A 24,368-nucleotide genomic window follows, 5' to 3' on the forward strand; every position below is an offset into this window, starting at 1 on the left:
CTGCAAACTCAGAACCGATTAGCGCCGACGCCACAATACCGATGCGTTACCAGGCACAATACATCCTCGGGCGGCTGTCGTTGGTGGGTTTGCCCCAAGCAACCCCGCCATGCCCGGTATTGTTACCCGCGTTACAACAAATATGGTTTTCATTGTGCAATGTGCCCCCAAGGGCAAGCCTCAGGCCGTGAAACGGTGAAACATAACCTCCTTCCTTCCTCGCATATTCTTCCCTCGCCATCTCTCTCTCCCTCGTGGCTCTTTACATTCTTTCATGTGGTGAACCCCTCCACCACGCCAATATTCTGCTGTAGCCTGGATGCTCGTCGCGTATATTGTTTGACTTGCACAGGCTGTGGTCTGATTTCGTTCCTTACCCCACGTTCTCTTTCTATTTTGGCGCTGGCAACCGAGATCCCAGCGTTGTGTCGTCACGTTCACTACCGCAATTCACGATTCGCAACATTTTACTCCCTTAGCATAGTCTATATGCTCTCGACCTGGTCCTTTCGTAACGAGAAACCCTAACTTCTGCTCTTGACTATCCACGGCTTGAATAGTCATCACCATGTCACATGGCCATTCTCACCATCATGAGAGGCGAAATGTCTTCTCAGATATAGACAGCTTCTTTGGAATCAGCGATGATAAGAAGACGACGACATCAGCTGTTGAAGACGCCGTCTCCATTGTATATGTGACTGCGTCGCCCACCTTTACAGGCGCAATAGGAGGATATGTCACTGGCACTGATCCTGCCAGTACTACTGAACCCACATCGTCAGTCGCCGATTCTACGTCTGAACCTTCTCAGACATCAACAGTAGCTCCGGAGACCACCAGTAAGCCTACTACGTCGACAAGCTCAACCAGCTCAACCAGCTCCACGAGCTCGAAAAGTTCATCAACCAGCTCGTCAACTAGTTCGTCGACCTCTTCATCGACAACCTCGAGTCAATATACGTCCACTTTTTCAACAGCCACTTCCGCGACTGCCTCATCGTCCACCACATCTTCGATCACCAGTGCATTAGACCAGGTTTCTTCGTCGACTGCTTCTGCTTCGTCCACTGCGTCTGCATCGAGTTCTAACGGCCTCTCGGGAGGTGCTAAAGCAGGAATTGCTATCGGTGTCGTATTGGGGGTGGGTATTATTGCAGGGTTGATATTCTTCTGGCTGCACAGGCAGAGAAAGAACAGACAGCAAGCGGAAGCCGCGGTGGCGGCAGAAAATGAGAAATTTAGTGCACCAAGACAAGCACCATCACCACCAGTAGCCAGCGTTCCCGCACCGTCAGTTGCAATGGCAACATATCCCTCCAATCCATCAAGGCGTTCCGTCGCCCCTCGTGTCAGCTTGCGTCCAATTACTCAATTCAATCCTCTCTTCAATCAACCTGCTGAAGGAGCTGCTGGCGCAGCAGTGGGCACCGCAATGACAACTACGGCCGGCGCAGCTGGTCTTGCACATATTGAAGAAACGTCCGAGCGTCCCTATGGTGGTTCAGCGCATATTCCTCCACAAGCCGAGCCTCGTCAAGATCCATTCACAGATCCTGCTAACCCATTTGACAATGGCGCCCATGCTGGGTCTCCTCCTTCACCTATTTCCAAGGATGCGCCTTCAGCTTCGTCTCCAGTGAGAGACCTGACCTCCTCGCCAACCGGGAGCATTTCTGATGTTCCTAACCCTCCTGCCGTACCTGGATCGTCTACTGAGCCAATCGAAGCTACAGCCGCTGGTGCAGTCGCAGCTGCGGTTATAGGAGGCGATGCTGCCAGCGCAGTCTCAAAGTCTGATGATAAGCCTGCTGAAACACGCACTCAGTCCCCCGAATACGTTGAAAGTTCCGGCTCTCGACCCCAATCTCCAGTCGTAGGTGGCGCGCCATTCTCTAGCAACGTCCACCGAGTGCAAATGGATTTTGCACCTTCTTTAGCCGATGAAATGGAACTCCGCGCTGGTCAACTAGTGCGATTGTTAAAGACATATGATGATGGATGGGTAAGATCAAGTCTTCTAATTATCTAAGTGCTCGCTTTTACTAACATCCAATAGACCCAATGCTCTAGTATGGATGGTACAATCAAAGGTATCGCGCCACGCACCTGTCTCTCTGCAAGACCGCTTCAGCCTCGACGCCCACCAGGTCCTCCTGGTCCCGGTCCTCGGGGTCCGCCAATTATGGGACCCAATGGTAGGCCCATGTCCCCAGGTGGCGGCCGTATGGGACCTCCGCCGGCCCAAAGAGGGGGTCCTCCACGTTTCTACAGTGACGGTCGTCCTATGACACCCACAAATTCCGGCTTGCCGCAATTCCCACCTCCCCCCGGAAGCCCACGTTCGATGTCTCCGGGACCCGCTCGTGGTAGTGTCGATGCACCCTTCCCATTGACACCGGGAGGTTCACGCCCGGCCAGTCCAGCTGGTAGACGATCGCGTAGTAACAGTGCCAGTGTAGGCCAGATGGGTGGACGTCCGGTTATTCACCACGGACAGAGTCCTCTTGCACCGCCAACTGGTCCTTTACCCGGCCCTCCTGTTGTACATCCAACCCCGGCCTCGGTTCCCTCTGGACCGCCTCCACCACCACCACAACTTCAAATCAATGGACGTCCGCAGTCACCTATCGAGAGGAAGGCTGTCGGCGGTCAGCAATAACAGTAGATTGGGCTCGAAGTTCTTATCTTATAATGATACCCGTTTCCAATCTCTTCTATCAGATCATTTCTTTTCATTCATGTTTCTATTTTATTGCTTCCCTTCATACTTCCTTTCTTTCTTTTTCTGTTGTATTCTTTTAGAGCACAACAGCAACATTCTTATTCTTCATTTTAAAGGACAATCATTTTGTCCTCGTTTTCCCAGCTGTGTTATTGACCATTTGATTGAGTATCAAAGCTCTTACGTACGCATGGTCGTCGACATCTGTCTTCTCTTCTCTTTTCAATTTTTTTCATGTCAAATACATTTTTCCCCATGTTATTGTGTATGTATATAAAAAGAAGTTATTCTCCCAACGGCATTGATTGCTTGATGATTTTCATAGCTGATGCGTGGGTGATGTGTTGTTGTATGTACGTATTAGGTAGATAGATTAGTTGAAATTTTCTACGCATCTTCAGCTCTAGCCTCTCCGTTTTATTGTGAGTAAATACCACACCTTCTGCTTGAGGTGCTTAATCCCACCCCTTGTTTATTTTTTTATCCCATTCCTTTCTCACTCATAAATGCGGCACCCCCAACCCGGCAAAAATCAAATTCACAATGCTCAATACACCCTCGCCAAGAATCAGTCCTGATGCGAGGACAACAACGGTGGATGATGATGTGTCTTCACCGGAATCTACGAGTGATGTGGGTGTCGTTTCTTGTATTACGGTGGTAGTTGCTAGTGGTGGTGGTGGTTGCACATTTTCCTCTTCGGACATGAGGAATGACGATGTTTCATTCTGTTCGGTAGTGGTTGCTATATCCCCAACGGCAGTAGGAGGTAAGTTCGTGTTGATCGATTCACGATCAGACGGAGGAGGGGAACTCGGTCGAGCCCACCACCAAGCTATAATCCCCCCAATAGCTCGCGCCAGCGTGAAAGAGGGAACATTAAACATGCCCACCGCAACGGCAATGCCACCCGGCACAAACGATATCCACGATGGAGGCACTCGTCTATTACCACCACTAAATAATGTAGTAGTAGAAGCCACGATTCGTAACACGGTGGTAGCAACAAAAATTGCACCAAACAGGATAGAGACCTGCCATGCCATTGGCGGAAGACCTTGGCCAGTGACCAGGCGCGCAGTGAAAATCCAAACGAAAGCGGTGGGGATCTGGAATTGGTCGCCAGGAACCGGGTAGACATTGACGTACATCTTGTACACTACTGTAGAGAGCACGGCACCGAAAACGCTGCCGATTAATTGTCCGTAGAATTGCGCCTTGGGGCTTGCGTTGAGTAGATGGCCCGTTTTGAGATCTTGCATCATGTCTCCTGCCTGAAGGGCGCCGGCTTCGGAGACTGCGCCGGCGAGAAGGTTGGTGACTACGGCGGAGCGTCGGGTGTGCAATGATGCAGGCGTGGCGAGAGAGAAGATGAGTTGGGTGAGTTTGCTGATCCCAGAGACGGGGTTGAGGTCTGTTTCTCCCAGGGCGCGAACGCCCATGATCGAGAGAAGGACTGCTAGTAGAGTGGCAAGAGTTGAAAGGAATGGGGTAATGATATCGCCAAAGGCGATGTGCATACAGATAACATTCAAAACCAACGTGAGCGGTAGGAATATGGCAACGGTTTTGTTGGAGACCAGTTCTGAAGATGGGGCGTCCCGTTCGTCTTCTTCGATGATAGTTGTAAATCCTCCCCGGACTTCAGCGTGCGGGTGTAGAGCAGAGTATTCAACGTTCGAGCGATCAGTCCTTTCCAAGTCACTGCGTTGGAAGGACCGCACCTTGACTTTGAGCCATGGCAACGACCCGTATGATGTGCGCAGTATAAGCCAGCCCAGATTGATAATAGAATCCGCGAGCATGATCGCCAAAGACACCCATATAATCCAGCCTTTGCTTCCGTCGGCCCAGTCACCGACAGGCCCCGGTGCCCAATTATTATGTTTGGCAATAGGAGACAAAATCGCCCAACCAAGAAATGCCCCGAATAGCATGTGCATTGAAGTCGAAGGACCCATGATGATCCCCTGTCCGACATAGGCCGGAGATGGGTTTAGGGTCCATAGCCAGTTCTGAGCAAGGGAAGGCCCGAAGATGGGAAGATCGCGGACTTGGGGAACAAAATATGAAAATAGGGTCTATATCCTTCGTTAACAATTCATGATAATCTTCCAGCAAGTAGTAGTAACGGGCACACAAACATAAAAAGCTGAAACAGCAAATGCTCCGATCAGCAAACGGATCTTTGATCTCCAATCGGTACGTGCATCACCTTTGGTCTCTACAATAGGCCTTGTAGATGCGGAAGAAACAGGTATTCTGGTGGGAGTATTTGACGCCGATCGCATCTGACCAGGCGCTTCGTGCTCGGCCGCAAGAAGTCGTCGATTCGCATCCCCGGGCTTTTTATCCGCAGACGTTCCATGCAGCATTCTAATCATCAAGGCTGTTGCAGTCCCACTTGGGAACCTGAGTTTCTCTCGAATAATCACCTCCTTCCGCAACGGGACGGCAAAGATGGCGCCAAACAGGCAAACACCAAGACTCCATATCACCAGCTTCCAGAAACCCACATTCAGTGGTCCGCCTTCACCAGTGCCGCCATCACCCGATGGGCCGTCTTCGCCGTCTCTCAGAAGAAATTCCAGAGCGGGAATGACGCCGACAAAGCCACAGCCTAGTGGCATGGTTCCCACGGCACCGGCAACTGTCTGAATGAGCACATTCTCGACGGGAGTGAAGGGAAAGGAAAGATGATTTGACAAGCTCTTGAATACGGCAAAGCCAATCAAGGACGATGGCATGGTCATGAGACTCATCCAGCCCGTTTGAAGACCAAAGTATGTATTGGAGAATACGATCAGAGTCCCGATGCCGAGACCGACAATCAACGAGCGTGGAGTGAAGCTCTGCGCCGAGGTTCTCAGTGCTATCATATCCACGTCCAAGTCCGTATCTTCATTGCCGTAATTGTCGTTATTCAAGCTGCTATGTGCAGCCTCGAATTCCGGAGACGGCGTGCTCGAGGTATTCCCCACGGCCGCCATTGTGCGATAGTCCATGGTGTCATTGGACAACGCTTGTCAAAACAGTATTAATAAATCGGTCCTTCTATGTCATGGCATAGCTCAGTTTCGTCAATGCATGGAGATATGCTCTATAGCTTGAAACGTCGTTGGGGTGTGTCACTGAGGAGATAAGCAACTAACTTGAGTCTAACTTGCCTAGTGACTGAACTAACCGTATATGGTTAGCAATCTCTTCTTCCTTACTAATCCGGGCGTTCTGGAACTTCTGTCTGGCTGTTATTGTTATCTTATCTTATCGATCAAGAGATTGCATCATTTTGTATATAGATTCACTATAGAAGTAACTTGAGTAGTAAGCACACAACATCGCAGTTTAGGAAATAAAGACCAAACAAGAGAGGGCATCAAGTAACTGTCAGGGAGTGATATCATATATGCTGGCATCACCATTGTCGAACAGTCAATGAGTGAATAGTTGTATAAAAGGGGGAAAGAAAGCAAGAAAAGGAAGTGGCCATTGTTTGTTGCACTGATTATCAACCTAGTTCTTGGCTTTTCGCTCACGTACAACATTGAAGCCACCATCCCTTGGATTGTTGGAAGCAGAGGGATCCTTTTGCTTACGTACAGCATTGAGACCACCATTCTTTGAATTGTTAGAAGCAGAGGTATCTATGTGCTTATGCGCAATATTGAGACTGCTATTCTTCGAATTGTTGGAAGAAGAGACATCTTTGCGCTTAGATATAGCATTGAGACCACCATTCTTCGAGCTATTAGAAGCAGAGGAATCTTTATTTTTGCGCACAACGTTGAGACTGCCATCAGTCACGTAGCTATGACTACTCTCTGAGGGTGCAACATTGAAACCGCCATCAGTCGAGTAGCTAAGGCTACTCTCTGGACGTGCAACATTAAAACCACCGTCATCACGCGCGAACGAACATTCTTGGTTCTCCTGTAGATGATTTTCAACTTGAAGCCAGTACCGTAAAATTTGATTTCCCAATGTCAGGCTGTCCTTCTTCTGTGGAAGAAGCACGGTGATATCTCCTTGTATAGTTAAAAGGTTGTGGCCTTGTTTGAAGTCAAGACTTCCCAGTGAGACAGAGTTGCATATATTGGTTGACTTCTGTACTTGCGGATGTATTTCTTTTCCAAAATTTTGCCTTTTGATAATCTGACTGAAACACGGACTGCTTCTGAATTGTCTTGGTTGTGAGATTCACAGCATTTGGGTTGACAAAAACGTGGTCGATGATCATTGATTCTAGTGCGAGTGATTTCCCAACTTGCATGAGGTTTATCGTTTGGTTCGCACCTGTGTATCTCTAAGGACGTATCATAAACCCCCTCGGGAATCAGCAGGGGGTTGGCTTCATTTTTTCCGTGACCTGTGAACCGCCAAGTACCAATATTCTGTTTGGTTGTGCCGTCAAGTTGTACCGTAAAATAGTAGAGAGTGTTGGTATTTTCCATGATTGTAGGGTGACAAAGATATAACTCGTTAAGATTGATTTCGACCAATGTACCCTACCTAGGTAACTCTATGTCTATCGCGTGTCTCAGTGCTAGGTGAGTCAAAAATGACGCATAATATGCTAAAAAATGGATTAGAAGAAAATGGCGATTCTGAATGACTGATAAACGGATGTATAGAAAAATACATTTTGATGATTTCTCTTGCTATTTAACTAGTAACCCCAATCTTCCACCACATTCTCTGAGATCTACCTGAGACTGATCTCATACATTTTTCTGCCAATGGTCTTTATCCTTATATAAAACCTTTTGTGATATCTGACACGTTCATTGTTTCCAAATGGTCGTGGGCTTGGCGACACTCCCGAATGATGCCAGATTGTTCAGGCATTCAAGATTATCTGACAAGTCGAGACTCGACTCAATGAAGCCTCTATGAGAAAGAATCAACATCTGTTGTTGGATGATGATCAAAGAAAGACCATTAGCAGGTAATCCTGAGTTAGTCAGTGCAGGCCACTTAATTCCCAACAACCAAGATTACTCATCCTGGAAACACAAGGCTTAAAGTATTATCAAGCCTACTTTGTATATCTCTTCTGCTGTATTGCCGCAATGCAAACTTCTCACTGTAGTTTTGGGTTCCTAGTGGCTACCTCTTGCAACGACACTTTCAGCGGTCAAAGTATTTTTGCTTGATTCCACAATTTTCCTGGTTTCGTGCAGGACAGACTTGCACTATCGCATGCGAAGCTATTCGCCTACTGCTGGCTGCAGGTGGCTGTTGGCTTAATGCGCAGAATGGCTGAATGCAAGTGGTTATCTCTGTGAGTAGACGTTGCATGGTTGATAGAATCGATCTTCAGGATCTTCGATATAACTACCTAGTTAGTACAATATAGCTAACGCACATCACGAACTGGTGCACGGATACCAGTTCGGATAGTTCGGATGAGAAGGTGAGATGGTCTGCTTGGAGCAAAGGCAAGTAAGAAGTGCTGTATGATGTTGGAGCATTTCAAATGCCAGCGATGGCGATAGAAAAGGCATATTACCGTATCATACATAGCATACAGCAATAATGACGAGAGGGAGAGGAGAGAGCAGGCGAACACAGACAAAGTCGGACAACGGCCCTAGACCGCATGGGGCTAGCGCAAGTGGGCCCCCAAAGCTTAGCTTACCTTCCTCCTCCCTCGTCTTCCTCTTTGCTTCTCTGGATCTTCGCAACGACTAACTATATTGTGTGCTCTACACTTGTTCCTTTCACCCCGGGGGGAACACAAATAAACATGTCACAGCCTAGCCTTCCCCATACGCCTCCCAAGGCAGCGCCGCCGTTCGCTTTATATTTTTATGGCCGACTCCGGGCCCGCCCGGGCGACGCGTGGCGGGCCGACGTAAGCGAGGTCGCATAATTGATACTGGCCGGTGCATGGCACGTTGGAGACGCGGTTAGATCAATCATCAATGCATTTAATTGTTTTATGCTTTCAGTCTGTGAATCGCTATTAGGTAGCTTACGCAGTCTCCAGCCGAGTTGGATCACAGTGTCAACCGAATTGCAAACTCACGTTCTTCCTCCTCGCACTTGAATCCGAGATACCATTTTCTCTCGCGAGCATAGCCTTAGTACTTCGTACTTACCCACAAGAAGCTCAGCTGTCCTCCTACGAGCAGGCTATCTTGCGCGCTATTCCGATCTATAATTTCCGGCTAAGATATTCATCCTAACCAAGTGGGCCCAACCACGAACTAGCTGGTAAAAGGAAATTTTCTATGGATGCGACTAGAAATTCTATCACCAGTGGCTTCTGCCACTGGGACCGACAGCGTCCTTGGACCAGGGACTTGGATGCACCGCCCCGCCTCGTCGATGTTTTGCGCGCTTTCTTTCCCCTTGGCAGCCTCGGCCCTCAGGGGCAGGAGGAGAGAAAAAATAGAACCATCTATCTTTGGTGTGGCTCAGTGCTTGCTGTACTGGCCAGCGGCTTCTGGGAATCTCTATATTTGGTTCCCTAGCCCCTAATTCAACTGGCTAAAGTTTTTGTGGATATGTATATGTAAACCGGTCTTCTCACTTCTCCGTTTGTTTTCTCTTGTCTCTGTGTAGACTAAACACAGAATTTGTTTTTCAGCAATCAAATTCCAAATGGGCTCTCCAAGGCCCTACTCGCCCAATCTGGATCACCAGGGTGGCTACTATCGAGTTCCCTCTCCAGCCCAAAGCGTTAGAAGCGTAAGATTTTTTTTTTTTTCATGTCTTTTTTTTTTTTTTTCACGCTTTCGAAGAAGAACCCACTCGCCCTGACTTGAGGAAAAGGAACAAGAGCAATCGCTGTTGCATCGTCAGGACTCGGGTAGTAATTATGGTATCTCACTTGATGCCCCGACAACACCAACCGACTCCGTGCGCCGGTACACATTGAACGACAGCGGGCCGACGGCGTTCGCTGCACCGGAAGCAGAATCAACTGGTTTTCACGAGGGTCTGGGGACTGAAAAACCGGCTTCGAGACAAGGCAGCAGGACAGACGCTCTACGGCGATACGGAACGAGAAAAATTAAGCTTGTCCAAGGATCCGTTCTCAGCGTCGATTACCCAGTTCCTAGTGCTATTCAGAATGCAATTCAACCCAAATACCGTGATGTCGAGGAAGCTTTCCATGAGGAGTTCATGTTCATGCGCTGTTGGTACCCAAAGAAACGAATATAACTTTAGGATAAATGGCTGACATTCGACCTTACAGACACGGCGGCCACTTGTGACCCGGACGAATTCACGCTGAGGAATGGATACAATTTACGACCAGCAATCTTCAATCGACACACGGAGCTGCTCATAGCTATTACATACTACAATGAAGATAAAGTGCTAACGGCACGTACCCTTCACGGTGTTATGCAGAATATCCGTGATATTGTCAACCTCAAAAAATCCGAGTTCTGGAACAAGGGAGGTCCAGCATGGCAGAAGATCGCAGTGTGTCTGATTTTCGACGGAATCGAGCCATGTGATAAAAACACGCTGGATCTCCTCGCCACAATCGGTGTCTACCAGGACGGCATTATGAAAAAAGAAATTGACGGCAGAGAGACTGTTGCTCATATTGTGAGTAGACACATTCCGCAACTCTGCCTGAAATTCGACCCCGAGGCAAACTAGCCTGGGTTTTGGCATTTGGTGTTTTCACATGGATGATGGTACTAACCTGTTGACTCAGTTTGAATACACGACACAACTTTCAGTCACCCCTACACAACAACTAATCCGCCCACACGGAGATGAGGCAAGCAATTTGCCCCCCGTCCAGATGATGTTCTGTCTCAAACAGAAGAACAGCAAAAAGATCAATTCTCATCGTTGGCTTTTTAACGCATTCAGCCGGATCCTAAATCCCGAAGTTGTGATTCTCCTGGACGCCGGTACTAAGCCAGGACCTAAATCTCTCCTCGCTCTCTGGGAGGGATTCTATAATGATAAAAATTTGGGAGGTGCTTGCGGAGAGATCCACGCCATGTTGGGAGCCGGATGGCGCAAAGTTTTGAATCCTTTGGTCGCTGCGCAAAACTTCGAATATAAAATTTCAAATATCTTGGATAAGCCTCTAGAGAGTTCTTTCGGTTACGTGAGTGTGCTGCCAGGTGCATTTTCGGCTTATCGCTACCGCGCAATTATGGGTCGCCCATTGGAACAGTACTTCCACGGAGATCATACTTTATCCAAGCGACTCGGGAAAAAGGGTATTGAAGGCATGAATATCTTCAAAAAGAACATGTTCTTGGCTGAAGATCGAATTCTTTGCTTCGAATTAGTTGCCAAAGCCGGCTTTAAATGGCATCTCAGTTACGTTAAAGCATCCAAGGGAGAGACCGATGTGCCAGAGGCAGCAGCTGAATTTATCAGTCAGAGACGTCGTTGGCTGAACGGTTCTTTTGCAGCTGGTCTTTATTCTATGATGCACTTTGGCCGTATCTACAGTAGTGGGCATAATATTATTCGACTCATTTTCCTTCACATTCAGATGCTGTACAATTTCTTCCAACTGATCATGACTTGGTTTGCCTTGGGTATGTCTTAGTTCTCACATTTGGGTTTTTTTATTCCTCAAAAAGCTAATATATTCTCTTCTCAGGCTCTTACTGGCTTACTAGCACTGTCATCATGGACCTGGTTGGTACTCCCGGCGAGTCCAACAAGGAAAAGGGATGGCCATTCGGAAACAAAGCCAGTCCTATCGTCAATACCTTTGTCCAATACGGCTATATCTTTACTTTGATGCTACAATTCGTATTGGCTCTTGGAAATCGTCCGAAAGGGTATGTCAAAACTAATTCGATCAAGAAGGTTATGTTATTATCTATTCAGTAACTAACGACGAGCGAATCCCTACAGAACAAAACTTGCTTACACGCTCTCCTTCCTTTACTTTTCTCTCGTCCAATTCTATGTGCTTGTGCTCTCCTTTTACCTAGTTGTCAACGCATTTACCGGCGGCATTATGGACTTCAATTTCGACCAAGGCTTCAGCTCCTTCATCTCGTCCTTTTTCAGCTCCAGTGGTGGCGGTATCGTGCTGATTGCCTTGGCTTCCACATACGGAATCTACATTGTTGCCAGTGTCCTATACCTCGACCCATGGCACATCTTGACTAGCTCGTGGTCCTACTTTTTGGGCATGACCACCTCCATCAACATCCTCATGGTGTACGCCTTCTGCAACTGGCACGATGTTTCATGGGGTACAAAGGGATCGGACAAGGCTGAAAACCTGCCCTCGGTGCAAACTCAGAAGGACGACGACAACAAGAACAATTTCATTGAGGAAATCAACAAGCCCCAGGCCGACATCGACAGCCAATTTGAGGCTACTGTGAAACGCGCTTTGACTCCGTGGGTCGAGCCCAAGGAAGAGAAGACTGTGAGCCTTGACGACTCCTATCGAAACTTCCGCACAGCCCTGGTTCTGCTATGGGTTTTCAGTAACTTGCTACTCGTACTACTGATTACGAGCACGGGCATAGATAGACTGTGTCTGACGGTATGTAATTCTTTTTTTTTTTTCCCGATTTTGGCTTATACCAAGTGCTAACGTGAATGCTATAGAATACATCTACCGTCCGTACTACATGGTACTTCAAGGTCATCTTGTGGGCCACAGCAGGTCTGTCACTCTTCCGCTTCATAGGTTCTATGTGGTTCTTGGTTCGCTCTGGCATTCTCTGCTGCGTATCTCGGCGTTGATCTTCTGAACTATGTTCTAAAATTTCCTTGATGTATCATGCATGGCGTGTCTTTTATATGTAATTGTGTTTTGTTATTTTCCTATATGATATAGAATGTTATTTACATGAAGAGAAGCAGAAGTGTCTCCGTACAGTCAAGGAGCGGCAGATGGATTAGGGCTTGGTGCTACCTACATTCTGTACGAATTAGAGAAAATGACAGAATATGGTACAGTAACTAATCAAATTTTAAAATCTACCATGGCAAACTGCCAATATTTTTTCATTTCGAAAAACGATGCCGTAACTAACAATGGACAATGGCATTGGCACAGCAAATGCTATCACACAACCAGGTTTGTCGGGCTACCAAGGAGAAAGTTCATTACATTCATAGGTGACATGGACGCATAGTTCTTCGCCGTCTTGTCCGCACACCAAGCCACATGAGGACTCAGCGTCAAGTTCAGCCCACTCGTATCCTCTGCCAGTAGAGGCGAAGTCTCAGCAGATGCGGGTTCGACGGCAAACACATCGGTTGCTGCACCGTGGATACTCCGGTCCTTGAGCGCTTGCAAAAGCGCGGCTTCGTCGACTATGCCGCCGCGAGAGACGTTGATCAGGACGGTCTTGTATGACATCTTCTGAAACTCGGCTGTTGATATCAGGTTTATGGTCTCTGGGAGTCGGGGGACGGCAATCACTAATAATGTGCTTTTTGTGAGGACTTCATCAAAGGATATTCTCTGTGTGTCTGTACTGTGGCCTTCCCCTTTTCGACCTGATATCAGGACCTTCATCCCAAGAGCTCGTGATACTTGTGCCACCCTTTTGCCTACAGTTTCCTCTGCATTTTAGCAATTGACATTTTTCAATCAAAATCAAGATAGTTCAAGAAAATAAGAATGCTGACTGACCCACGGTACCATATCCCAGAATTCCCACAACCTCTTCGTCACACGTCAAACACAAGCCTCCGTCCCTAAACTCCAGCATATCACCCAACATTGACCCCGTTCTCTTCCAGGTACCATCTTTAGTAGCACGATCTATGCGCACGATATTTCGTCTTGCAGCAAAATACAAGGCCATGACGTGATTTGTCACAGACTCCACATTGGATCCCGGACAACTAGCGACCCGAATACCGCGTCTGCGACATGCTTCCAAGTCGACGGTATCCGTGCCGACGGCGGTGATGGCTATGAATTTGAGGTTGGGAGATACTGCTTTGGACAGGGTCTCGGCGTCAATGCGTAGATAGCTCAGCACGATTATAGTGGCATTGCGAATGCGGGCATGGAGCTGATCTAGCGCTGTGCTGGGATGATGTTCTTGGGTGAGTGTTACGCCTGGGGGCGCAGTGAATACATGCGGGGGGTTGAATAGGCCGGCTTGGAGGTGCACCAGATGGTGGTGTTGGTTTTCTGCTGCTGGTGGAGCCATATTCTTCTCCTCTTCTGATCAGTCTCCTTGTCGATAGAACATGTGTATGTGAGTATGTATGTGTCCACTGCGTACAAATAGATAGATGGTATTTATCTTTTGTCTGCTGGTTTTACTTGAAGAGAGTGGAGATTGATAAGCCAGCTACACCAATTAAGTAGGGCACACCCCACATGTTGATGCAAAATCGCGCCCTAGGACATGTTACTTTTTAACTGACAAAATATCCTATCTAGGTAATAGTTACACTTTTAGGGTTAGGTTAGGGCTTGTCGATCATCTTGCGCCCCCACGTGTTTCAAGGAGTGCAAACTGCATTTCATCTAATGTCAAAGGTGTTTCTGGAATTTAACTACGTAGTCATTTGTTCATTAATTAAGCTACGCATACCAGTGGCGCGTCGTTGTGATATATGCTTAGCCGTGACCCTATGAGTCCTTTTCAATTATATATAGTTAAACACCGATATAGATGTGCTTGTCGCGAAGAATAGATTAACAGATTCAGACAGTGGCTATTTGTCGTTCTATACTACATACAATTCATGCGAAAACAAAGTCTTCGTGGTTCCCGCGCTCTGATTGGTCAGCACGCTATACTTCAACAACGTCAACCTCAGTCATCAATCCCAGCCTCGACGCTTTCTAGCAAATGCTGAATCCAACGCATTCTAGAATCACTTCCCACCAGCCTACCTACGGCCACCCTGACGCACGTCCATAGTCTTTGTTGGAAAAAGCCAAAACGGTCCGACATGGCAGGCGTCTTTGTAGACGCGGCGGAATGCTCTCAAGCGTCTGTGGAATGTGGCAGGCAGCGTCCAGCCTGCAACGTTGTCCCTTCATTGGACGAAATTGAATTATGCTTCCTTGATGAGGGCTCATTTGAATGAGAGGCCGGCGAGTTTCCCTTCTGGGCTTCGTCCCAAACTTTCCAGCCATGGACAATCACGTCCCAATATCGTGCTGGGATGTTTCAAAGTTTGGAGGCAGTGCCTATATAACAGTAAGTGCTACTGCCTGTTTGCTGCATTGATATCCTAGGAAAAGTAGCCCTTTCTCGATCGACGTCTGACCGAGTCTTATCTTCTCATTGCCTGCCCTAACGGCATATATTCAATTCAAATTTGTATACGTACAAATACACATCCAAAAATGCGTCACCTCTCCCAGATCCTCTCCACCATATCCTTGACCCTATTCTACGTGCTCCCCACACTCGCCATCACAGGAGGCAAAGCATGGGTCAATTTCTACAAAGACTGCCCAGCCGAAATTATTGAGGTCGAAGAATTCACAGTTATCGTACCATCTTCCGTCAGTCAAGCAAAAGGAGTAGCTTCACCTACCTTGTCACCGTCCTCTTCTTCCATTCGTACACCATCGAGCAGCTCGGCTTCCGTTCTCCCGTCTTCTTCATCGTCATCATCGATCCCATCAGAAAGATCCCAATTCCGATCCTTATTGGCTGCCCGCAGTACAGAAAAAACAACCATTCGATCACCAGCGGTCAACATCACGCAAGGCCAATGCCAGCCCGTACACATCGCCACATCCACACACCTTAACTCACGCTCCGTCTCCGTCGAGGCAGAGCTGATCAACGTCTTGCCCTTTCAGCAATGCAATATCACCGTCCATGAGGTTGCAGGCTGCATTGATCCACCACTCGTCGTTGCTCCTGTGAAGAACCGCGATGCGAGAAGCGCCTGCAAGCCCAGAAATTTTGATGCTTTTGACGATGTGTGGGTAAAACTGGACTGCTCAGAAGTTGGCACAGGTTCTCCTCAGAACACGGTTTCGAGAACGAGGCCTGTTCGAAGGGTGTTTTAGTGGAGCTAGGTGTTTGGTTTTATCGTTTCTTTTCCGTTTGCAACCTGTCTTTCATTTTTCGGTGCATCATTGAACGAGTATGAGTCTACGATATCATTGGGTTTTGGGTTGGCGGAAATTATGTGTATACCTAGTATATAGATGAATATCCTCTTTTGGTTTACATAGTATACATGTATGTTATTAATTCGTGCATACGATTCTGTCTGGACAATTGTCCTGTTTTCCATCCAATTCGACATTGAAGAAGTCACATAAACTTTCGACAAGAGGTTGAAAAATTCCGCATTTCCTTTACATATATCCTCTTCATCAAAGCCGTTCTAATACACGCCACACAGCACAAACTTAAAAGTATTCCGCCAAAATCAGAAGCCGAAACTGTCTAGTAATGAATTTGTATCTGGTTCTTCAAACGTCGTTGGCTTGGGCCGAGGTTTTGGAGGCTTATTTGCTGTCCCTGGGCTGCTGCCATTTTCATCACGAGGAGCCGAGACTGCCATCTCTGGCGGGAGTTGTCGAACTGGCAAATCAGCAATAACAAGACTGCTTCGTCTCCGGAGTAGTTTTCGGATGTCCGTCTCAGCTGTGCTTGTGAATGCAGAAGTCGATCCGCGCCGAGGAGGCGTTCGTAGAAATTCCCAGTGAGCTACAAGGTCGAGTGCCAGTAGGTCACAGCCCATACGATCATAAAGACGTGCATTTCGTATGACAAAAGCCCATTCGTCGGCAGGAGCAATTTGAGTTGCACCTTTAAGGGTTTGCAGAGACTTTTCGCGTATTTGTCTATACAGGACCACCAAAGCAGGGTCATTTGAAAGATATGATCGCCCCTTTAACGAGATCAAACCCGGACTTCCTGGCGATGAAGGGGTAGGAGGAATGAGCGTGTCGACAGGGGACTGTAAACTGTCAGGAACTATAATAGCACGGAAGAATACAAGGCTTGCTCTACTCACAATCAACGCGCGAACCGCTGAGCTTCTGCGATTTAGCATCCAGAAAGCCCAGGATGCCATCCAGCGGTTGCCCTCGGACGCAGCGTCTCCGAGAACTTTCTCTTCCAGTATTTCCTTCAGAACCGATCCGCTATCACCCTCGTAAGCTCGCGTGATAGTAATTGCTAGCTGGATGTCCCCAATCTGATTGATGCAGACATTTGCAGCTTCGCGTAAATGATCCGCTAGAAGGAAGAAAGCAGCAGCATATTCTGTACGCAATTAGAGTGAAAATCCCTTCCCAGACAAACGAGCACACTCACCGAATCTCCGCTTTCCAAGTAGAGCGTATGCGTTCTTCAGTGCTGCCGTCTTCCACCTTTGTTCCTGGAAGTTGTTTGCTAGCAAACGTTGCGTCGCTGCCTGCTCCCGATTCCAGCTTGCCATGCGCCACAGACCCTGAAGGACGTTCTTCTTACGCAAAGCCAGATAAAACAAGGAGCAGTCGACAGGGTTCTTCTCCTCCGTCTTCGTATACTCATTACGAGCGACAATTTCAAGCTGTGTCCTCTGTATATTGTTGGTATCTGGGCGGGTAAAACACATCTAATGACACTTCAACTTACTAGAGCTGCTGTGTCCGATAACCACATAAAAATTCCGCTCTCTCTCGCTGCTTTCCACAGTATTTTCCCATTAAATTGCCGAGAGACAAGATCCGTCAAGATATCTTGACTTCCACTGTGAAAAGCCCACACTATTTCTCTCCACGAGACTGTATTTTTATTGGCGACCCCCTGGCTTCTCCGTAGCATGTGTTGACGGAAAAAGAGCAGGTATCGCGCAGCATTAGCATCCATGGATCTTCTATGTTTCTCAACGGTCGCCACACACTCAATTGTGTCAACAAGGCGGAATTGCTCTTGACTTGACAGCTGCGGTAGACTGATACGTGTTAGGTTCTCATTGAGAATTGCAGCTACCGTTTCATCTAGGACTCGCGGTTCGTCTTCAACATAGTCAAGAGAAGCCCGCATCTCTTTCCATGCAAAATCGTGCAATTCCTGCCTAGAGTCAGTATTGCCTTCTGTCACCATTTTTATGAAGCAGCCTTACATTATCATCCCGGTAGAATTCTTCAACTGGTATGCCAAGAAGGGTGTCGAGGTCATCACCTTCAGAATAGAATTTGAGCTTTTTATGGAGATTCATGAGAATCAGATGGACGAGATTCGTCTTCCCTGACAGAATGCATTGAGCAAGAAACTGAGGGTGATAAACAGGAAGGGGTCCGTTCAATCGGCTGACAATGTCGAAAAGATTTACATCCGAGCTTCCCCGAGCTGGTATACGAAGCTCAGAAACCAAATGGCTATCCGCCTCAACAGCCTTGTCGTACACGAATAGCTGGTTTCCAGCCCCAACGACTAGATTCCCATTGCCTGACCAACATGAGTCCCCAATGGGATGCGGCGTCAGATCTCGAATGCGGATTTCACGAACTGCAGTCCAGGATGGACCAGAGTCTAGATAATCGTATCTTAGCTGCGAAAGTAAAAGGACCTTATGAGAAAAGCCAACAGCTAATATTGATTGCTGATCTGGAGTAGAAGCCCAGTCAAGATCTCGGATCATATCATGATCGGGGAATCTCTCTTCAAACTCCAACTGAGCACCACTGGTATCCCAAATCGTGAGATGTGTACGATCTTGGTCGACTAGTGCTGCCTTTCGAATCGCACTTCCGCTTGCTAGAGATGGGTTTATGACGCCTGTTTCAACAGTTGATGTAATCAGCCAGTCCAGCTTTCGGTTTGCCTTGTCCACCTTAGCCGCCCACGTGTGAATAGTTCCCTTGTGTGTATATGAAAGCGCTATATCTGCAGCGAAGAGATCTAGAAAGCCAGAGTGTCGCACCATCTGGCCTGCCGGGTCCACAGCCAATACGTAAGCTACATCGACATCTAGACCCATGTCGAATGTACAAAATTCTCGCAATGAAATCAGGCACTCCTCGCTATTGACGGAAGATCGCATGTCGGGTAACTCAAGCAACCACGCAATGCCTTTCATCTCAGAGTTTATCATAGCAACACACACAGTTCTATCTGACGTCTCGGAGTGAGGCACAGTCAAGACACAGAGTGGCTTACTAGACGATGCAAATTCGCATGAACTCAGCATCACAGCGGGGGATTGTCGAATATCCCATAGGGATATACTGGTGTGGTGAAGATTTATTAAGAATGAGCCATCGTCAATCACACACGTTCGGTGTATATGGTCTTGTGACGAAAGCGAGCTTTGGGTGGCCAGAATAGAACCCGAGTTTCGCATTTTCTGCCTCCATATCATTGCGTTGTTATCGTCGGTTCGTGACACAAGTACACGCCCACTTGCATTTCGAACAATCTTTTTGATTGGTTCTGTATGACCAGACCAAATTCCTTGAGACAGTAACCTGTGTTTTCGCGGCGTTGGATCAAAGAGAACATCAATTTGAGAGTCAAGCCATTCTATCCTCCCATCAAAGTAGTGTACCAATATCGACAGCGAGTCTATGGCAGTAGAAGCCCCGAAAGCATAAAATCGTGCATAATCCTCATGCAGAAGAGCTCTCTGTGGAAACGAGAACTTCAGTCCCTCGACGTGCAAAATGTTGAATACATCGGTTGCAGATCTCGTCTTACTCCCGACGTTCTCCAAAGCCCAAGCGCACATGTGGCCCTGGTCATCGGCGATAACACAAATTTCCGGGCTTTTAGTCGCCACTTCTACAAGGTGCTCCAAGGCCAAATTATTCTTTGTGGAATTTCGTTGAACAGCCCGCTCAGTCGCCGCCGTGAAATCTCGGCTATCAATTATGAAACCATAGCGGCGGCCTGATATAATCTGCGAGTTGTCTCGTGGCTGGATCGATGCGCTCATATCTATCTCAGTCCATAGATGCATCGCCGAAAGAGCTTGGTGATCTGAAACCGTCCAGACTCTAATCTTGTTGTCTGCGCATATTGTATAAAGAACATTTTCCATTGACTGTTCACGATGGCGAGGTCTTCGCCAGTGTATCCCGGTCACTGCTGCTGGATGAGGGAGGTAGAACACCTCGAATCGGACGTCGTCGGCGCCAAACGAAAGTCTCCTCCAGAGTTTGACAAGGCGATCATATCTCCCCGTTGTCGCTACCAACTCAGCATCAGGCGAGAACTCGGCGAACTTCGTAGGCCCAGCTAGCCGCTTCTTCCACATGAGATGAGGTTCATGTTTCAGGAACCACACCGAAAGGCTCGAATTAGCGACAAGCAATTCCTCAGAGGAACCCCAGGATAACGTATTAATAATTTCATCGTCGTCTACGGAACGGAAAGTGACGGCTAACGACCACTATTGCAGAATAACATTAACGTTGGCCTTGGTGACACAGGCAAGTTGCAGTATGGCCCGATGGCTTCGTAACGATGTTGACTCACCTTTAGGGATTCACCCTTAAATCCATTCGGCCGGTATATGTAGACATCAGGCCCGCTGCTAACGGCAATTTGGCCAGAGGCTTCATCGATAGCAACTGTCTCGAGGTAGTCCGAATCGTCGACGTAGATGGTCTGCAGGAGCGTCTGGGCTCCGGTCAGGACAACGAGTGCATGGCCAGAGATGTATGCCTGTGGTCCAAAGGGTTAGTTAGACATTGCGTCAGCAATAGAAAGAAGAAAACCAATGCCAGGATTGCTTGCAGTGTGCGCCTTACAACAATCCGAAGATCATCCCAGAGCGCGGTGCTGAGAGCTTGCAGCTTCGACTGAGGCCGCCCTGGTAGAACCGCACGCATGGAAGAATGATCGTACTCGAAGCCCCCGTTTCTTGGGTCTTCACGGACACTAAACCATTGCCAGATATTATGGAAATAAGGATAAGAACTGTAGCAGCTCAGCAGCTCGCATAGACGCGGAGTTGGTCTTTCTCTGAGGTCGTTGCGCGGAGATGGTGAAGGTCGCTGGGAGTTTCTCCGCGCGGCGCGTGATCAGCCGTCGACGTCAATGTGCGGCAGGAACAAGCAGCGTGACTTGATACATATAATAAAAACAAAGATTTGTTCATAACTTAACGCAAGAAACTGTTTTGCTACGGACTATATTGTCTTTTTGTATTCTGTTAAATGCACCAGTATTGTGTGGAATATGTTAGATGACGGGTATCGTGGCATCCTCACATTCGTTTATTTCGTTTCGTTTCCATCGCTCGTCTCACATGCCAATAAAACAAATGTAGGTATCATAGGACATAAAATAGACCAAATAAGAAAGATGTCAGACAAGACGAGTCTCCCATAAACACACACCAAATGCCAACCTAGGGGTATCAAAAGCGTCACAACTGTGAATAGTGAAGCAACGAGGATAACTATATAAAACAAGTAGTTAAGAACGGTTCAAGAATGAGGTGCGGTTTATAAACCCTCATCACTCTCTCCTTGTGGACGATTTCCGTCCCTCAGTCGGGGACTGGGGATCTTCGATGGCAAAACGAACCATAGTTCCAACGGAGCTGCGTCGACTTCGTGCTCTGCTTTCGGAACCTGCTCTGTCGCCATCGAGAGCTGCACGAAGGCGGCTTGCAAAAGGCGTGAACAGCGGTGTTGCCGGAGTTGTCGACATTTGGGAAAGCAGACGTGCCCGTGCGGCTCGTCTCGATGGCGATGCCAAATACCCAGGTGTCGCGATAGGTGTTGTTGAGGCTAATCGATGCTCTGGTAGAGATCCTAGTTCGCTCAAGTTCAGTGTGTTTTCCGGATCCCCAACTACCATTGCAGCACCGGGAGTAGTGGGTTCGTGAGTTACGATTCCAACCCTGTCTGGCTCTAGTTCTTCGCGATCTTTGTGCTGTACTCTGGCCTTGTTGCTCCAATGCCGAAGCATATTTCTGTGATGCTTTCTCAGTATACGATCGTGCATCGATTCCGCCATATCAGCCGCGCTTCGGATCTGAAAAATACGGCGACTGATCTTGCGCAGCTGTGCAGACGCAAGGTCAGAAACGTGCACCAAATCTAGTCCATCGGCTTGTTCCTCTAGGCCACGGTATTTTTCAGACCCGTCAATCCAACGTGTTAACATATGGTAAGCAAGTTGTCTGTGATAGTACACCTCGGCATCCTGAGTGTTCTGTGCAACCTTTGCGGTTTGTTGACGCCAACGATCAACAAGTTCGGTTGAGAAGAGAAGTAAATTTGTGCGACTGAACTCATCAGCCTGATCAATTAAATTCGTCACACGTCGTGACTTATCGTACCAAACGCGTATGGCGCTCAACGCAATGTTCATCTTGACCTTCCTGCGGATTTTGACATAGGCTTCCTGTCGGCGTTTCTTGGACGCATCCAAAGTTGCATTGTGCCAGGCCTTGACAAACTTAGTTGCAGTGAAATAAAAGCGAGCATCCTGCGACCACTTTTCCAGATTTCGCACATGTTGATGTCTAGAAGTCCAAATGGTGAGTGCCTCCTGCTCAACTCTGGGCTCGTAGAATTCTATTGCAGCATATTCTCTTTGCCGTTGGACTGCGAGTTTGTTTCCCCAGCACAAGAGATGGGAGCGTAATATATCATAGTTGTAACGATGCACATATTGATCTTCTCGCTGCATCAATTCCTTCGATGTATCTCGAGCAGTGATTATGAATTTTGTGAAAGCTTCGCGCTGTATGCGTTGGTCTCGTATCCGCTGTGCGAGACGATATCTTTCTGCCAAAACCCATCTGTAGATAGCTTCTTTCATTAGGCGCTCTTCAATACGTGAATTTAGTGCATAGCAGCGCAAATGATCGTTCCATGTTGTCCAAGCATTACGCAAAAGTCTCAAACGATCAGCTTCTTTCGCTTCCTGCATAGCCTTTGTGCGTAGTCGCCAATGCATAAAGGAAGTTTTGACCACCTTTGAGTTTACTCTTTCAACTGTTTTCACAGCTGCGGAGTACAACCGAGTCTGAGCACTCCATACCTCGATTTGATCACCCACCAACTTTTTCTTGCGTTTCCTATCCGCATCAAGCTGTGCTGCGTTCACAGATCTCAGTCGGTAAGACCATGTTTGCATCGCTGCGTGAAGAAGCTCATGACGGTTCGTGTGATCTATATCAGCCTCGCGTTCCCGTTGGGTCCTCAAGGCGCGAATCCAAGAAAGAAACGAACTTTTCTTAAGTCGATAATCACTCCATTCCGGTGCTCGCTGTTCGTAATAAAAATTCCAGCGCAGAATCATAAAATACTTCCTTTTCGTATTGATATCGTACGTAGCAGCTGCATAGTCTTCCGACATTCTAATTTGCTGGATTCTTCTTTTCCAACCATCCAATGGTCTCCTAATAGTGAAACGCTGAGCCTTCATCACATTGACTGCTGTTATCTCACGCCAAGCATTGAAATATTTGATGCTCAAGATATGCTGACGAGCTTCAGACGCCTTTGACACTTCATCTGAAGTAAGCTGTGCCCAGTGAGTAAAGGCTTTTGTCATCAAGTATAAGTCTCTAGCTTTTGCAGCACGTCTCTCCAAGTGCCGGAAAAATCGCTTTGTGCGGCTATTTTGCCGTTTCTTCTGAAGCTCTGCTCGCCACAGGTCAAGAGCTTGGCGAAGTAGCGTTGCTCTATCTTGATTGGAAGCCGCGGATTCCATGTCTTGACGACGTTGTCGTACGTTAACAGCCTGTTCTAGCCAATGTATGATGGCTTTTCTCGCGGTTACTCTTCTGCGATATGTCGCAAAGTTCGACGCATCTCGTAACATGTCGGACAAACTAGGCTTAAAACCCAATTCATCGAATGCTCTCATATCCTCCGAACGAAAGTTTATATCAATATTAGGCGACGGCTCGTCACTCTCGCGCAGTCTTTCCGAGAAACTCCGATGATTCGATCGAGGAGATGAACTCATAATCACATTTTTCGTGGGTTGGAAAGGCGTGTCGTTTTCAACTGATTGTGGCATTCCTCTGGGATCTAAGCCGCCCATCAACCGACGTCCCATTTCCAGAAACTGGGCCAACAGTTGATTTTTGTCAGGTAGATTTGTTGGTTCTCCGCGGTGAGTCTGCGGTTCTCGAGGGTGATCATCGATTTCTTCCAAGAAAGCGGATTTTCCGGGGTCGAGTCGAGACATGGAAGACCTTGAGCTTGGACGATACCCGTGTTTTTGTGTCGCATCTTCGCCAACATCGTACATAGAATTAAACGAGGCCCTTCTTCTTCGGATTGATCTTTGGGTTGTATCTTCAGGAATTCGGCCAGTGAGTTGCTGCTCACCCGCGAATTCCAATGCTGATGGGTGAAGCGCAAGGTCTTGGTGTTGCTCGGGCTCGGTGTCGTCGAACGATAATATAATACCCATGCTTTGAAGGAGATTCTCGAATCTATCAAACAAGGATTGGCCCGCAAGTCCTCCGGTGCCCATCTTGAATAAGAAGCGCATGCAGACCTGCTCCGGATCCGCATCCGGCCCATGATCTGCGAGGACTTCATCGTAAGCTGCAAAAAGCGCTCTAAAGGGCAAGCGTTCAACATTGGAATTCTGCTCGGCGCGAGTAATTATTTGATAAAGAAGCCCGACGTCTATTGATTCGGTTGAAATTAGATTCAATACAAAATCCCCAAAAACAGATATTCAGCGACAAACCTTGATCGGATAACACTCGGTCCTCATCTAGGAGAGTCGGACGCTGAACAGGGATTGGAGACATTGGGAGAATCGCAAACTAT

At 47.7% G+C, this 24,368-nt stretch overlaps 6 protein-coding genes across 6 annotated transcripts, besides 1 other annotated feature; 3 read left to right on the top strand and 3 right to left on the bottom strand.

The window, feature by feature from the left end:
• Positions 1-568: 568 nt before the first annotated feature.
• Positions 569-2,662, top strand: UA08_00902 (hypothetical protein; the record flags this gene model as incomplete). The annotated part of the gene is made up of 2 exons (XM_020260760.1): positions 569-2,005; positions 2,060-2,662. 2 exons carry the CDS (start codon positions 569-571, stop codon positions 2,660-2,662), a joined length of 2,040 nt encoding a protein of 679 aa, XP_020123856.1.
• Positions 2,663-3,225: 563 nt separating this feature from the next.
• On the bottom strand, positions 3,226-7,176 carry UA08_00903 (hypothetical protein; the record flags this gene model as incomplete). The annotated part of the gene is made up of 5 exons (XM_020260761.1): positions 3,226-4,806; positions 4,870-5,747; positions 5,941-5,962; positions 6,266-6,791; positions 7,019-7,176. 5 exons carry the CDS (start codon positions 7,174-7,176, stop codon positions 3,226-3,228), a joined length of 3,165 nt encoding a protein of 1,054 aa, XP_020123857.1.
• Positions 7,177-7,307: 131 nt separating this feature from the next.
• Positions 7,308-7,568: a repeat region (Identified by RepeatMasker using a combination of RepBase library and repeat library created with RepeatScout).
• Positions 7,569-9,331: 1,763 nt separating this feature from the next.
• On the top strand, positions 9,332-12,583 carry UA08_00904 (Chitin synthase C; the record flags this gene model as incomplete). Its single annotated transcript, XM_020260762.1, has 8 exons — positions 9,332-9,418; positions 9,533-9,869; positions 9,930-10,291; positions 10,404-11,250; positions 11,316-11,499; positions 11,576-12,221; positions 12,287-12,344; positions 12,519-12,583. The coding sequence occupies 8 exons, from the start codon at positions 9,332-9,334 to the stop codon at positions 12,581-12,583; spliced, it is 2,586 nt and encodes an 861-aa protein (XP_020123850.1).
• Positions 12,584-12,749: 166 nt separating this feature from the next.
• On the bottom strand, positions 12,750-13,851 carry UA08_00905 (hypothetical protein; the record flags this gene model as incomplete). The annotated part of the gene is made up of 2 exons (XM_020260763.1): positions 12,750-13,252; positions 13,323-13,851. The coding sequence occupies 2 exons, from the start codon at positions 13,849-13,851 to the stop codon at positions 12,750-12,752; spliced, it is 1,032 nt and encodes a 343-aa protein (XP_020123851.1).
• Positions 13,852-15,005: 1,154 nt separating this feature from the next.
• UA08_00906 (hypothetical protein) lies at positions 15,006-15,683 on the top strand (the record flags this gene model as incomplete). Its single annotated transcript, XM_020260764.1, has 1 exon — positions 15,006-15,683. The coding sequence occupies one exon, from the start codon at positions 15,006-15,008 to the stop codon at positions 15,681-15,683; it is 678 nt and encodes a 225-aa protein (XP_020123852.1).
• A 368-nt stretch (positions 15,684-16,051) lies between these two features.
• On the bottom strand, positions 16,052-24,349 carry UA08_00907 (hypothetical protein; the record flags this gene model as incomplete). The annotated part of the gene is made up of 10 exons (XM_020260765.1): positions 16,052-16,585; positions 16,643-16,893; positions 16,945-17,191; positions 17,248-17,685; positions 17,738-20,005; positions 20,092-20,280; positions 20,367-20,496; positions 20,958-20,968; positions 21,148-24,221; positions 24,286-24,349. 10 exons carry the CDS (start codon positions 24,347-24,349, stop codon positions 16,052-16,054), a joined length of 7,206 nt encoding a protein of 2,401 aa, XP_020123853.1.
• Positions 24,350-24,368: the final 19 nt, after the last annotated feature.

This window comes from Talaromyces atroroseus (assembly GCF_001907595.1).
Source record: "Talaromyces atroroseus strain IBT 11181 chromosome Unknown scaffold_0, whole genome shotgun sequence".
NCBI classification, from domain to species: Eukaryota; Fungi; Ascomycota; class Eurotiomycetes; order Eurotiales; family Trichocomaceae; genus Talaromyces; species Talaromyces atroroseus.